The 14779-nt window shown below is 34.7% G+C and overlaps 1 protein-coding gene across 1 annotated transcript in view; it reads right to left on the reverse strand.

Annotated features, from left to right (window-relative positions):
* The window catches only part of LOC311081974 (uncharacterized protein), a gene marked incomplete at its 3' end in the record, with an annotated part of 102380 nt that extends 88726 nt beyond the window's left edge, over positions 1 to 13654 (reverse strand). The window contains exon 1 of the mRNA XM_084112716.1: positions 13537 to 13654. Coding sequence (XP_083968842.1) covers positions 13537 to 13597 — 61 coding nt within the window. The 5' untranslated portion in view covers positions 13598 to 13654. The remainder of the gene's footprint in view (positions 1 to 13536) is intronic.
* Between the last annotated feature and the right edge of the window lie 1125 nt (positions 13655 to 14779).

Below are 14779 nucleotides of genomic sequence, written 5' to 3' on the forward strand. Positions count from 1 at the left end.
GTGAAATTTTGACAATATCTCCCTTACTGTACGTACTATTGTCAATTATGTTTATGAAAAAATTACTGTAATTCCCCTAAAGTATTCTTTTCATGTTTCAAAGGGTGTAGTGCTTTCCTAGTGACCTGACTGAAGTACTCCAGGTGAAATTTTGACAATATCTCCCTTACTGTACGTACTATTGTCAATTATGTTTATGAAAAAATTACTGTAATTCCCCTAAAGTATTATTTTCATGTTTCAAAGGGTGTAGTACTTTCCTAGTGACCTGACCGAAGTACTACAGGTGAAATTTTCACAATAACTCGCATACTGTACGTGCCATTGTCAAATATGTTTATGAAAAATTAACTGTAAATGACCGTAACTATTTTTCCACGTTCCAAAGGGTGTAGTACTTTCCTAGTGACCTGACTGACTTACTACAGCTGAAATTTCCACAATAACTCGCATACTGTATGTACTATTGTCAATTATGTTTATGAAAAAATTACTGTAATTCACCTAAAGTATTTTTTTCATGTTCCAAAGGCTGTAGTGCTTTCCTAGTGACCACACTGACTTACTACAGGTGAAATTTTGACAATATCTCCCTTACTGTACGTACTATTGTCAATTATGTTTATGAAAAAATTACTGTTATTCCCCTAAAGTATTCTTTTCATGTTTCAAAGGGTGTAGTGCTTTCCTAGTGACCTGACTGAAGTACTCCAGGTGAAATTTTGACAATATCTCCCTTACTGTACAAACTATTGTAAATTGTGTTTATGAAAAAATTACTGTAATTCCCCTAAAGTATTCTTTTCATGTTTCAAAGGGTGTAGTGCTTTCCTAGTGACCTGACTGAAGTACTCCAGGTGAAATTTTGACAATATTTCCCTTACTGTACGTACTATTGTCAATTATGTTTATGAAAAAATTACTGTAATTCCCCTAAAGTATTTTTTTCATGTTTCAAAGGGTGTAGTGCTTTCCTAGTGACCTGACTGAAGTACTCCAGGTGAAATTTTGACAATATCTCCCTTACTGTACGTACTATTGTCAATTATGTTTATGAAAAAATTACTGTAATTCCCCTAAAGTATTCTTTTCATGTTTCAAAGGGTGTAGTGCTTTCCTAGTGACCTGACTGAAGTACTCCAGGTGAAATTTTGACAATATCTCCCTTACTGTACGTACTATTGTCAATTATGTTTATGAAAAAATTACTGTAATTCCCCTAAAGTATTCTTTTCATGTTTCAAAGGGTGTAGTGCTTTCCTAGTGACCTGACTGAAGTACTCCAGGTGAAATTTTGACAATATCTCCCTTACTGTACGTACTATTGTCAATTATGTTTATGAAAAAATTACTGTAATTCCCCTAAAGTATTCTTTTCATGTTTCAAAGGGTGTAGTGCTTTCCTAGTGACCTGACTGAAGTACTCCAGGTGAAATTTTGACAATATCTTCCTTACTGTACGTACTATTGTCAATTATGTTTATGAAAAAATTACTGTAATTCCCCTAAAGTATTCTTTTCATGTTTCAAAGGGTGTAGTGCTTTCCTAGTGACCTGACTGAAGTACTACAGGTGAAATTTGACAATATCTCCCTTACTGTACGTACTATTGTCAATTATGTTTATGAAAAAATTACTGTAATTCCCCTAAAGTATTATTTTCATGTTTCAAAGGGTGTAGTGCTTTCCTAGTGACCTGACTGAAGTACTACAGGTGAAATTTCCACAATAACTCGCATACTGTACGTGCCATTGTCAAATATGTTTATGAAAAATTAACTGTAAATGACCGTAACTATTTTTACGCGTTCCAAAGGGTGTAGTACTTTCCTAGTGACCTGACTGACTTACTACAGGTGAAATTTCTACAATAACTTGCATACTGTACGTACTATTGTCAATTATGTTTATGAAAAAATTACTGTAATTCACCTAAAGTATTTTTTTCATGTTTCAAAGGCTGTAGTGCTTTCCTAGTGACCACACTGACTTACTACAGGTGAAATTTTGACAATACCTCCCTTACTGTACGTACAATAAACAAATAAGTTTAAGAAAAAATTACAGTAATTCCCCTAAAGTATTTTTTCATGTTCCAAAGGCTGTAGTGTTTTCCTAGTGACCACACTGACTTACTACAGGTGAAATTTTGACAATACCTCCTTTACTGTACAATTATCAAATATTTTTAACATTATTACATGTGTTTATTACATATGTTTATGTAATAAACTGTAATTCACCTATAGTGTTTTTTTTATATATATTCCAAAGATTGTAGTGCTTTCCTAGTGACCACACTGACTTACTACAGGTGAAATTTTGACAATATCTAATAATACTGTTTTACATAATAATATATATAATAACTGTAATTCACTTGTTTGTTTAAGGTTGTAGTACATTAATAGGGGCTACATTATTATTAACAGTAGTGACTGAACCTGTACGCATTGGTGCAGCAAATCTGACAGATAATGAACAGCAAGATCATGGAGGCATTCAAGATACTGTACAGTGCACTGTTTTATTATCTTTATTGTTTCTATTATCTTTATTGTTTCTATTATCTTTCTAATTGTTCCACTGGGATTATACATAAAAGTTGTAATTAATTCCTCGTGGTTAGAGTAATATTTCAATATCACCTCTTCAAAATTTTGCTGTTGTTGATCCTCTCTTGGTTTAAGTTGTTCTTATATTATCATAAACCCTTTAACTGATTGTTTTGTCAAGTACTTTTTACTTTACTATATTTTCTTTTAGTGAAGTGACGTAAAAGTTTAAGTAAAACAAATGTGTGTGTTTGAATAAAATTTTTTCAAATGTTTTCAGTCAGGACTACTTTGGGTAAACAAAAATATTTAAGCAATTGAACATGTTATTTAATATTTATTCATTGCATTATGTAATTGGTTAACACACATAACTATAACTGTTAGTGGTTTGTTACATAATTAATCCTTGTCATGTTTACCAATGTGAACAGTGCCAAAGATGGTACCAAATGCTGCATTGGACTATCACCAGACAAGCTACCTGAAAAAGATGCCCAATGGTTGTGCTCACTGTGTACCTTAAACAGTGGAACATCATTAAAGAATATCTGTTGAAACTTCTGCTTTATTGTCCTTGTTGCAATATGGATTACCATTATATATCTGTATTTTGGGACTTATAGTTAAAGACCCAAGGACCAGATAGGATTTATTAAGACCAGGCGTTAGAAGTGCAGTCAATTTAAGACAAGAGTCAGAATTATAATAAATTAAAGGAAATTTTACTGAAGATAGTTTGCAGTTTCATCAGGCAGAAGTCAGCTTCAAGAATCACAAGGAGTGATTACTCCAGTGATCAAAAGTAGGCCGCTTCCCCTTACATTTACAAAAATCACAGCAATTATACCCATCACCAAGGTCTAAGCTTTGTCATTGCTTCAGGTTGAATGATTCTGATTGGCTAATAAATAATCACACATTTTCTACACATAGATAGACTGAAGCATATCTCCATAAATTATGCAGCTGACATTCGGACCCTGAATTTAGGCACATCGTGACCTTCCACACTTGTAGTGATTGTAATGAATAGTAATTGGACCAATTTTTGAGTCTCCAGTCTAGGACCAACTCTATAGCGCCACCACCAGTTCAAAAATTCAACATTAAAAGGATTATAGCTTTTGAACCCTTTGATCTACACTCACCTAAAGGATTATTTGGAACACCTGTTCAATTTCTCATTAATGCAATTATCTAATCAACCAATCACATGGCAGTTGCTTCAATGCATTTAGGGGTGTGGTCCTGGTCAAGACAATCTCCTGAACTCCAAACTGAATGTCAGAATGGGAAAGAAAGGTGATTTAAGCAATTTTGAGCGTGGCATGGTTGTTGGTGCCAGACGGGCCGGTCTGAGTATTTCACAATCTACTCAGTTACTGGGATTTTCACGCACAACCATTTCTACACTGTAAAAAAAAATCCTAATTTTACAGAAAATAACTGTGATTTTTTGACGATCATTTTCTTTAATTTGAAATTGTACTCAAAACTGTGCTCAAAATTCTCAAAATTGTACTTATTGTATTTTTCATACAGTATTTTTTCTGTTTTCTTAAATTACATAAAAATGTATGTAAAATTACAAATATAATCTGTAATTAAACAGTAACAAAACAGTTAAATGATAAAATGGTCAAATGACTGTCAGCTCCCCAAAAAACTGTAAAACATCCTAAATTAAATAAACTGAAAAACACTGTTATTTTACAGGTATTTCCTGAATAATCATATACCTTCATTGTAAAAAAAATCATAAAAAAAGGGTCAAAAGACTGGCAGCTGCGGCTGCCAAACAAAAACCATAAAATTAAAGTAAAATATTCTAATTTAAATAAACCGAAAAAACACTGTTATTTCACAGGTATTTCCTGCATTATTATGATCATACACCTTCATTGTAAAAAAATCGTAAAAAAAGGGTCAAATGACTGGCAGCTGCGGCTGCCAAACAAAAACCATAAAATTAAAGTCAAATATTCTAATTTAAATAAAGTGTAAAAAACTTTAAAATAAATTTGATGTCACCATGATTGAGATCAGTGTCTGCTTTAGTTGGGCCCATGACCCTTGAGTTTTAACTTTTATATTTCTCTGGCTGCCTTAACTGTGTATTTGATACACATTTGTTATAGTAATAAATGCAAGAGAAAATATCAGATGATCTTGGTCATCATATTGTGATCTGATTCACTGATTTGACAGTCAAACCTCTGAATATATTAGCTGAGCTTACATAATATATAGATGGAATTAAGCTTCATACAAATTCTATGATTAATGTCATAATTTATCACATGATGAAATATAACAATCTGAAATTTAAAATATATATATATATTATACAGAAAAAGTTTTGAGCTGGTTCATTTTTTTTATTTTATTTTTTTTATTGTAATATAGAGACATCAAGAATCAACATATGAATCTCAACAATGGTGATAACCAACAAAGCCTTTTTGTGACTTTATAGTATATATTGTTGTTATAACATTGTTATATTGTTGCGATTCATACGCTGATTCTTGATGTCTGAGTGAGTCTATATGATCCTGTCAAAACATTTTCTGTATAATGACTTCATAAAATCTGAGTATCACAGCACTGCAGGATCTTCTATAGCAGTTTTGACATGCAAAAATTAACTAATATTTAACAACTTAATCAGATATAACACTTCAGATTGTATCAATGAAGCAAGCTTTTTATCACTAAAAAGTGACTAATATCATCTGATCTAAGATTCTCTTGGATTTCTGCAATAACAAATATGCATCAGAGACACACAGTTAAAGCAGTCAGAGAAAACTCAAGTTAAAAACTAAAAGGTCAAGAGCCCAACTAAAGCAAACACTGATCTCCATCATGGTGACATCAAACTTTATTATTTTCAATAAAGCTTCAACTTCTAAACCTCTGTTAATTCACAATAAGAACTTTAGTATGAAAGAAATAAAGTCTGGATTGTAATAAGTGAAGATGCTGAGATCCTGAGAGATCTGTTAGTGTTTAATGTTCTGTTGGGGTTTAAAGTGTTTCTGTATGGTGTGTTTCGTGTGTCACCATTGTATTGAAGAGTAGAGCCTGAGCTTCAGTCCAGGATGAGCAGAGAAACTCTGATGAAATGCTGCATGTTGCTTTATTTAACAGACAGTAACTGTGTAGTTGCTGATACAGTGACGTATAATCACAGCAAATCATGCATGTAGTTAACTGCATGTTTTTCAGTAAAAAATTCAGAAAATAAATGTGAAATAACTGTTTCTGTTAAATGAAGATTTTTGTAAAAGTATTTTGCATCCTATTTAAATTAGGATATTTTACATTAATTTTACGGTGTTTGTATGGCAGCTGTTGCTGACAGTCATTTGACTGTTTTTTTATGGGATTTTTTTACAGTGAAGGTGTTTGATCGTAATAATTCAGGAAATAGCTGTAAAATAACAGTGTTTTTCTGTAAAACATTTAAGGAAAATTTCTGTAAAAGTTTTTTTGCACTTCATTTAAATTAGGATATTTTACTTTATTTTTACGGTTTTTGTTTGGCAGCCGTAGCTGACAGTCATTGACCGTTTTTTTAAGATTTTATTTTTTACAGTGTAGGGTTTACAAAGAATGGTGTGAAAAGGGAAAAACATCCAGTATGCGGCAGTCCTGTGGGCGAAAATGCCTTGTTGATGCTAGAGGTCAGAGGAGAATGGGCCGACTGATTCAAGCTGATAGAAGAGCAACTTTGTACACCTGATTCCACTCATTATGGTGATCACAATCAATATCTTACATTAAGACTCTGCCCATTACAGTAGTGGCCATTTTGAAAAGTACAGTGTTAAATGTTTTGTGCTACTCCTCATTCAAATTTTGTTAAATTTTTACAAAAATTGGCTCAGATGATCTTTGGACCGAGCCACACAGAAGTGACTGAACAGATTTTTTATTTTTGCTACCGTTCCTGATATACTTTTCTCCAAATTTGACCTGTATTTGTTGCCTTATGGTAGTTAGCTTAGCATGCTAATTGGTTAGCATGCTAACCTGATGCCATTCTTTCTAATGTGGCTCTTCAGCTATCAGGCTAACCATAAACTACATTAGCATTAAGCTAACTTATCTTGCTAACTTAACTAATCTGGTTAACATGCCTTTGTGTGCTCATTCTTACACTTAAGCCTCTCCTCGGCAGCTTGGTAAAACAGCGTCATCTGAGTGGCGCAAGCTGCTAAACCACGTGCCACAAGCCCTGAACCATTCCGGTTGTGGGTTTGAATCCTGTGTGGCACATTCCCTGACCGCAAGAGGTATTGTGGCCTTAAGTGGTGGAAAAGTTGCTTCTGTTTCAGACATGGTGTCTATATGTGAACGAACTCGATAAATACAACATGCAGCGAATTTATAAAAAAAAAATTATTTTGAATTGCTTCTCTCTTCAACTATTGGACCTTCTTCATCTTACCAAAAACACAACTTCCCAGTGGCGCAATGATATGAGTGACAGGTATCTGACCCAGAGATAATGGGTTCGAGCCCCGTGTGGGATGATTTAAAAAAATTGTGTGTAATGTTGTGTCATGTCGATTCCTTTATTATTCAATGTTGTACTAATCTTTCTTCCTCTTGGATTAATGTATGTCTTGTTCATTATATGTTCATTCTCATCTGAACTTCTGTTCATTTTGAGTTAATTTTCACCTGTACTTCTAAACCAGCTCTTTTTTCTTCAATTTCTGCTGATTTACTATTCCTGCTCTTGCTGCTGCTTCAGGGGCTTGGCCCCGTATCACTGCTTGCAGCTATATTTCCACTTGTTCCTTAACATGTAACCAAGAATACTAACACACACACAGACACAGTTTCTTCAAGATTGGATTTGGTGAGGAGGAGAGTCTTCTCAAAACATTAATAAAACATGTTATTTCTCTCAAGGAGAGGATACTTTAAATCTAACTGTAAAGTAAAGACTTTAACTAAGAAATGGTCTCTCAACTATAGGTTTCAATGACTCCTGAGACCATTGCTATCAGGGTAGCCTAGAAAAGCAGATGGATGTAGTGACACCTGTTAAAGAAGTCCATATTTCATCTCTGGAAGCCAGGCTAAATGAGCAAGCACTGTTACTGCATTCCTGGCATGGGCCAGACCCTTCAGTTACACCTCAGATATCAAATACAGACATTTAAAGAATGCATGAAATAACATTTTCGATAATCACACTGATAATTTCTATAACAAAGTAAAATCTCATAAGCCTAGAGAAGTCATTCAACTCTTTTGATATTTAGAAGGAAAACTATTGATTAATACCTTGATTATAATCACTCATTAGATATAGGCCTACTTTGAAGCAGCAGTGTGTTCCAGAATCCACTTCTTCAGGACTTCATAACAAAAACTTAACTTGAATAATTACAATAAGGGTGTTGCTTATTTATAACGTTGAAAATATGATTAACCTAAAATATCTGCTTTTTTTAAATCAATGAAAGAATTGTGTTGTACAAGGAACAGCAGTTCTAATACATACTTTTACCTAATAAATTTATCAAAGTTAATTGAGTAGAGTGATCACTGGGAACATACTATAACCATTGGAACATGAAAAAAGGAGAAATTACAATAACTTTTTAATAATAATATATTTGTACTATACTTACAGTAAGGTAGGTATTGGCAGTATTTAACATGTAGTAAGTTAGTCTGATCACTATGAAAGTACTACAACCTTTGGAATATATAAAAAACACTTTAGGGGAATTACTGTAATTTTTTCTTAAACTTATTTGTTTATTGTACGTACAGTAAAGGAGGTATTGTCAAAATTCCACCTGTAGTAAGTCAGTGTGGTCACTAGGAAAGCACTACAACATTTGGAACAGGAAAAAATACTTTAGGTGAATTACTGTAATTTTTTCTTAAACTTATTTGTTTATTGAACGTACAGTAAGGGAGGTATTGTCAAAATTTCACCTGTAGTAAGTCAGTGTGGTCACTAGGAAAGCACTACAGCCTTTGGAACATGAAAAAATACTTTAGGGGAATTACTGTAATTTTTTCTTAAACATATTTGATTATTGTACGTACAGTAAAGGAGGTATTGTCAAAATTCCACCTGTAGTAAGTCAGTCTGATCACTAGGAAAGCACTACAGCCTTTGGAACATGAAAAAACACTTTAGGGGAATTACTGTAATTTTTTCTTAAACTTATTTGTTTATTGTACGTACAGTAAAGGAGGTATTGTCAAAATTCCACCTGTAGTAAGTCAGTGTGGTCACTAGGAAAGCACTACAACATTTGGAACAGGAAAAAATACTTTAGGGGAATTACTGTAATTTTTTCTTAAACTTATTTGTTTATTGTACGTACAGTAAAGGAGGTATTGTCAAAATTCCACCTGTAGTAAGTCAGTCTGATCACTAGGAAAGCACTACAGCCTTTGGAACATGAAAAAACACTTTAGGGGAATTACTGTAATTTTTTCTTAAACTTATTTGTTTATTGTACGTACAGTAAAGGAGGTATTGTCAAAATTCCACCTGTAGTAAGTCAGTGTGGTCACTAGGAAAGCACTACAACATTTGGAACAGGAAAAAATACTTTAGGGGAATTACTGTAATTTTTTCTTAAACTTATTTGTTTATTGTACGTACAGTAAAGGAGGTATTGTCAAAATTCCACCTGTAGTAAGTCAGTCTGATCACTAGGAAAGCACTACAGCCTTTGGAACATGAAAAAACACTTTAGGGGAATTACTGTAATTTTTTCTTAAACTTATTTGTTTATTGTACGTACAGTAAAGGAGGTATTGTCAAAATTCCACCTGTAGTAAGTCAGTGTGGTCACTAGGAAAGCACTACAACATTTGGAACAGGAAAAAATACTTTAGGGGAATTACTGTAATTTTTTCTTAAACTTATTTGTTTATTGTACGTACAGTAAAGGAGGTATTGTCAAAATTCCACCTGTAGTAAGTCAGTCTGATCACTAGGAAAGCACTACAGCCTTTGGAACATGAAAAAATACTTTAGGGGAATTACTGTAATTTTTTCTTAAACATATTTGATTATTGTACGTACAGTAAAGGAGGTATTGTCAAAATTCCACCTGTAGTAAGTCAGTCTGATCACTAGGAAAGCACTACAGCCTTTGGAACATGAAAAAACACTTTAGGGGAATTACTGTAATTTTTTCTTAAACTTATTTGTTTATTGTACGTACAGTAAAGGAGGTATTGTCAAAATTCCACCTGTAGTAAGTCAGTGTGGTCACTAGGAAAGCACTACAACATTTGGAACAGGAAAAAATACTTTAGGGGAATTACTGTAATTTTTTCTTAAACTTATTTGTTTATTGTACGTACAGTAAAGGAGGTATTGTCAAAATTCCACCTGTAGTAAGTCAGTCTGATCACTAGGAAAGCACTACAGCCTTTGGAACATGAAAAAACACTTTAGGGGAATTACTGTAATTTTTTCTTAAACTTATTTGTTTATTGTACGTACAGTAAAGGAGGTATTGTCAAAATTCCACCTGTAGTAAGTCAGTGTGGTCACTAGGAAAGCACTACAACATTTGGAACAGGAAAAAATACTTTAGGGGAATTACTGTAATTTTTTCTTAAACTTATTTGTTTATTGTACGTACAGTAAAGGAGGTATTGTCAAAATTCCACCTGTAGTAAGTCAGTCTGATCACTAGGAAAGCACTACAGCCTTTGGAACATGAAAAAATACTTTAGGGGAATTACTGTAATTTTTTTCTTAAACATATTTGATTATTGTACGTACAGTAAGGGATATATTGTCAAAATTCCACCTGTAGTAAGTCAGTGTGGTCACTAGGAAAGCACTACAGCCTTTGGAACATGAAAAAACACTTTAGGGGAATTACTGTAATTTTTTCTTAAACTTATTTGTTTATTGTACGTACAGTAAAGGAGGTATTGTCAAAATTCCACCTGTAGTAAGTCAGTGTGGTCACTAGGAAAGCACTACAACATTTGGAACAGGAAAAAATACTTTAGGGGAATTACTGTAATTTTTTCTTAAACTTATTTGTTTATTGTACGTACAGTAAAGGAGGTATTGTCAAAATTCCACCTGTAGTAAGTCAGTCTGATCACTAGGAAAGCACTACAGCCTTTGGAACATGAAAAAACACTTTAGGGGAATTACTGTAATTTTTTCTTAAACTTATTTGTTTATTGTACGTACAGTAAAGGAGGTATTGTCAAAATTCCACCTGTAGTAAGTCAGTGTGGTCACTAGGAAAGCACTACAACATTTGGAACAGGAAAAAATACTTTAGGGGAATTACTGTAATTTTTTCTTAAACTTATTTGTTTATTGTACGTACAGTAAAGGAGGTATTGTCAAAATTCCACCTGTAGTAAGTCAGTCTGATCACTAGGAAAGCACTACAGCCTTTGGAACATGAAAAAATACTTTAGGGGAATTACTGTAATTTTTTCTTAAACATATTTGATTATTGTACGTACAGTAAGGGAGGTATTGTCAAAATTCCACCTGTAGTAAGTCAGTGTGGTCACTAGGAAAGCACTACAGCCTTTGGAACAGGAAAAAATACTTTAGGTGAATTGCTGTAATTTTTTTTTATTAATATTTGTATACTGAACGTACAGTAAGGAGGTATTGTCAAAATTTCACATGTAGTAAGTCAGTCTGATCAGTAGGACCATACTACAACCTTTGGAACATGAAAAAAATCCCTTTGGTGAATTACTGTAACTTTTACATAAAACATATTTGCGTACTGTATGTACAGTAGCCTACACAAAAGTACACTAAAGCAGTCAACAAGTCAACAAGTACACTAAAACAGTATGCAGCAAATATCAAACCTGAAACTATTTCTACCCTGGTTGGCAACTTTATTTATTTTTTTACTTGACTATGTTCATGGTGCTGTCCACGTATGTGGTCCTGAAGGTCCTACATGATCAAGTCTGCAACTTGGGTAAAGTTGATTTTATATTCGCATATTCGCGGAGTTCCGCGTTCAATATCTCGTGAGCTGAATATTGTTACTACACAAATAACATTGTTTTAATATTTAAATCTTCCTCAAAACGAGCTTTCCTTCGGGTTTGCACTTTGCAGATGGTCCCTTCTTAGCAGCCTGCGCATAGAGATCAATGTATTTTGTCCAGCGCGAAGGAAAGATCGTTTTGAGGAAAATTATGTTGTAGCTTCTGGTGTTTAATCTGTAGTTATATGTGATAGGTGTTTTGTGTAGCAACAACGTTTAGTTCACGAGTTATTGAACGCGGAAGTCCGCGAATGTGCGAATATGCGAATATAAAACCAACTTTACCTAAGTATAATCATTGTTCAACGTGTTCAGACTGAGCCAAAAAAAAAAAACATTTTAACAGGATAAATTGTATATTCACAAAATGTGTGGGTCTAGGTAAAAAATTTAATTTTCCTGAAAACTACTAAAATGGATTTATCCCGTTTTGGAAAAGAGCTCCTCATTTCCCCATCCCTAAGAGACGCATAATTTGTGTTGCTGGATTCATTTTTATGGTCGGTCGTTCTGTAACGTAAAGGCAAGGACAAAGCAGTGAGAGAATCCACATGCAAGCACAACTTTAATAAGACAAACAGGTAATCCAGGGCAAACAATGGCACTCAGGACAGGAACATGAAACAGCAACCAACAACTGAAGCACAGAGGTTTAAATACACAGGCGAACAAGCTAAACAAGATAGCAAGGGGGCGTGGCTAATCAGAAACACCTGGGGAGACTAATAAACAAGAAAAACTACAAAGGACTACAAAACATGGCACAGGACAGGAAATAACAAAAGTCCACACAAGACAAGGGGAACACAAGACAGGAATCATGACAGTTGTGTTTATACGGTAATGCTGGCATTTAATCTAATATATGTTGACTTTGGTAAACCCAATTGATAATTATAGTAATTTTTTGTTTGTTAATTGTATATTCTTCAATTAACTTGTGTACGTGGCATATTTGATTGTAAACGTGCCTCATGTGTGTCTTTACAGATATATATGGGCTTTATTTTGAGTCTATATATGTTTAATGATGTAAATTAAATAATAAAAGAACTACAAATAACCTTTATCTTTTTTTTTTTTTGTACTGGTGGTGTAAAGGAATAAAAATATCCTCCTAGTGCATGTTTAATCATATTTTATTAAATTATTTGTTAATGCATTATTTTGTCATGCCTTTACTTGCCCAGTCAACACTTTAATCTCACAGTGATCTCACCATGTGGGCACAATGTCATCAATGTGAGTCACAGTGAGCTAAAAGTGTAACTCTAAAAGTGTAACTGACAGCGCACTCTCTGTAGCCACAATATGAGCTCATCCCAGCTAGAAATGTTGTTGTTCTATCAATGTTGTTATGTTCTTGTAATGGTTTCTGTAGCTAATTTTATTTTGGTTACCAGAATGTTCTCCTAAAGGAAGGATAACACTCTCTAAAAACATTTTAGACATGTTTAGTGATGACACTGATAGAACATTATCCCATAACATTCTTATTATCAGCCAGAGAAAAACTAACATTAAAACATCAAACTGCCCAACTAAAGGGAATGCAAATATCTTTGCGAAGAAACGAAAAGTTTTGAGAAGGAAAGATTTGACTTTTTTTACCCCTCCCACCTTAAATTTTGTCCCTTAAATAAACAAACTTTTCCATAAGTCAGAGAATGGAGGTGCAGTCAGGGTACTTCTTATTTCTTCTTAAAGAGGCACTTTGATTTGGTTTATCCATAAATGTTAATGAATGCATTAACTATCAAACATGTACGAACATGTCGTTAAGGCTGACGTTATTCATGCGTGAATCCATAATGACTCCATCGTAGTTCAGGAGATCACAACGTGAATGTGTGCAAGAATAAACTGAGCATGTTCAAATTAACTCTTTCCAGACTAATTCCACTAAATGTCTTTAGAGAAAATTTCTTTACCTGTGAGAAGTGAAGAGAGAATGATCAGTCCCAGCAGACACAGATCACACTTATCAGCCATTTTGTGTTTCTGTCAGTCTTTCTCTTCATTATATATAGTTACAGCTCTTCCTTTACACATCATCAGCTCCTCCTCTGGTTGGTTACTTCCTCTGATCTCATCACCTGAGTGTTTAGTTGTGACTCTATGACACAGCTGAAGAAGCGATCAGAAAGATCTCTGGTGTAAAACTGTGTTGACTTTGAAAAGCTCTGGATCAGAAAGTGAGCTGAACTGTACAGTGGCGTCCAGAAACCAACCAAGTCCATAAAGAAATATTATGTTTGACACTGAACAAAGTGCTTTAAAATGAACCGTTCCACAAAAATCAATACAAAAATATATTTTCCCTATCATTAGCTATGTTTCCATCACCTTGTTTTTATGCGCACTTGGAAGTATTGCATTAGAAACGAGTGATGGAAATGTTACCCTGGAACAGTTACCCTGGAGTCCTGTCCAGTGGGGGAAGTGCACCCGTCCTCACCGCAAGTGTTGCACCATTAGTTGGGTGGACTGCTGAGGAACTGTGCTCTGCCCAAGCGGCTGACCCTGATATTTCTCCCATTAGAAGGTGGATGGAGAGAGGCGAGGAGCGACCCTCCTGGAAAGATGTGTCACGTACGGGCCAGCAACAAAAGCCTACTGGAGCCAGTGGAAGAGACTCTACCTAAAGGATAGCATTCTGGTACAACGTTTTATACCTGATGGAAGGTCCCGAGTTTTGTCCACAGATCATTCTTCTGCGAGTGTTCCGAAAAGATGTCATGCAGTAGATGCAAGAAGGGCCAGTGGGTGGACACTTTGGTGTAGAGCGGATGCTGTCATGACTGCAGACAAGGTATTATTGGTACAAGATGCGAGAAGATATTTCACTCTGGTGTCGTACTTGTGTCAGCTGTGCGTCCAAGGCTCGACCGTCAAAGAGGCCTCAGTCGCCCATGGGTACCTTACGAGTAGATGTTCCCATGGAAAGGATTGCTGTTGATTTGATGGGGCCCATGAATGAGATGGAACATTTCAATCGTTACTCTTAGACACTGAAAAGACCCGCACAACACCTTTCCGGCCAGGTCGGGCGGTTCAACGCCACTCTTCAGAAAATCCTAGCTACAACCTTGGAGCGTTGTCATTGGGAGTGGGATCTTATGGTTCCTTATGCTGTAATGGCTTATTGAGCAACCAAGCACAGTTCAACTGGCT

This window comes from Abramis brama, assembly GCF_963993115.1.
Source record: "Abramis brama genome assembly, chromosome: 1".
Taxonomy (NCBI): Eukaryota; Metazoa; Chordata; class Actinopteri; order Cypriniformes; family Leuciscidae; genus Abramis; species Abramis brama.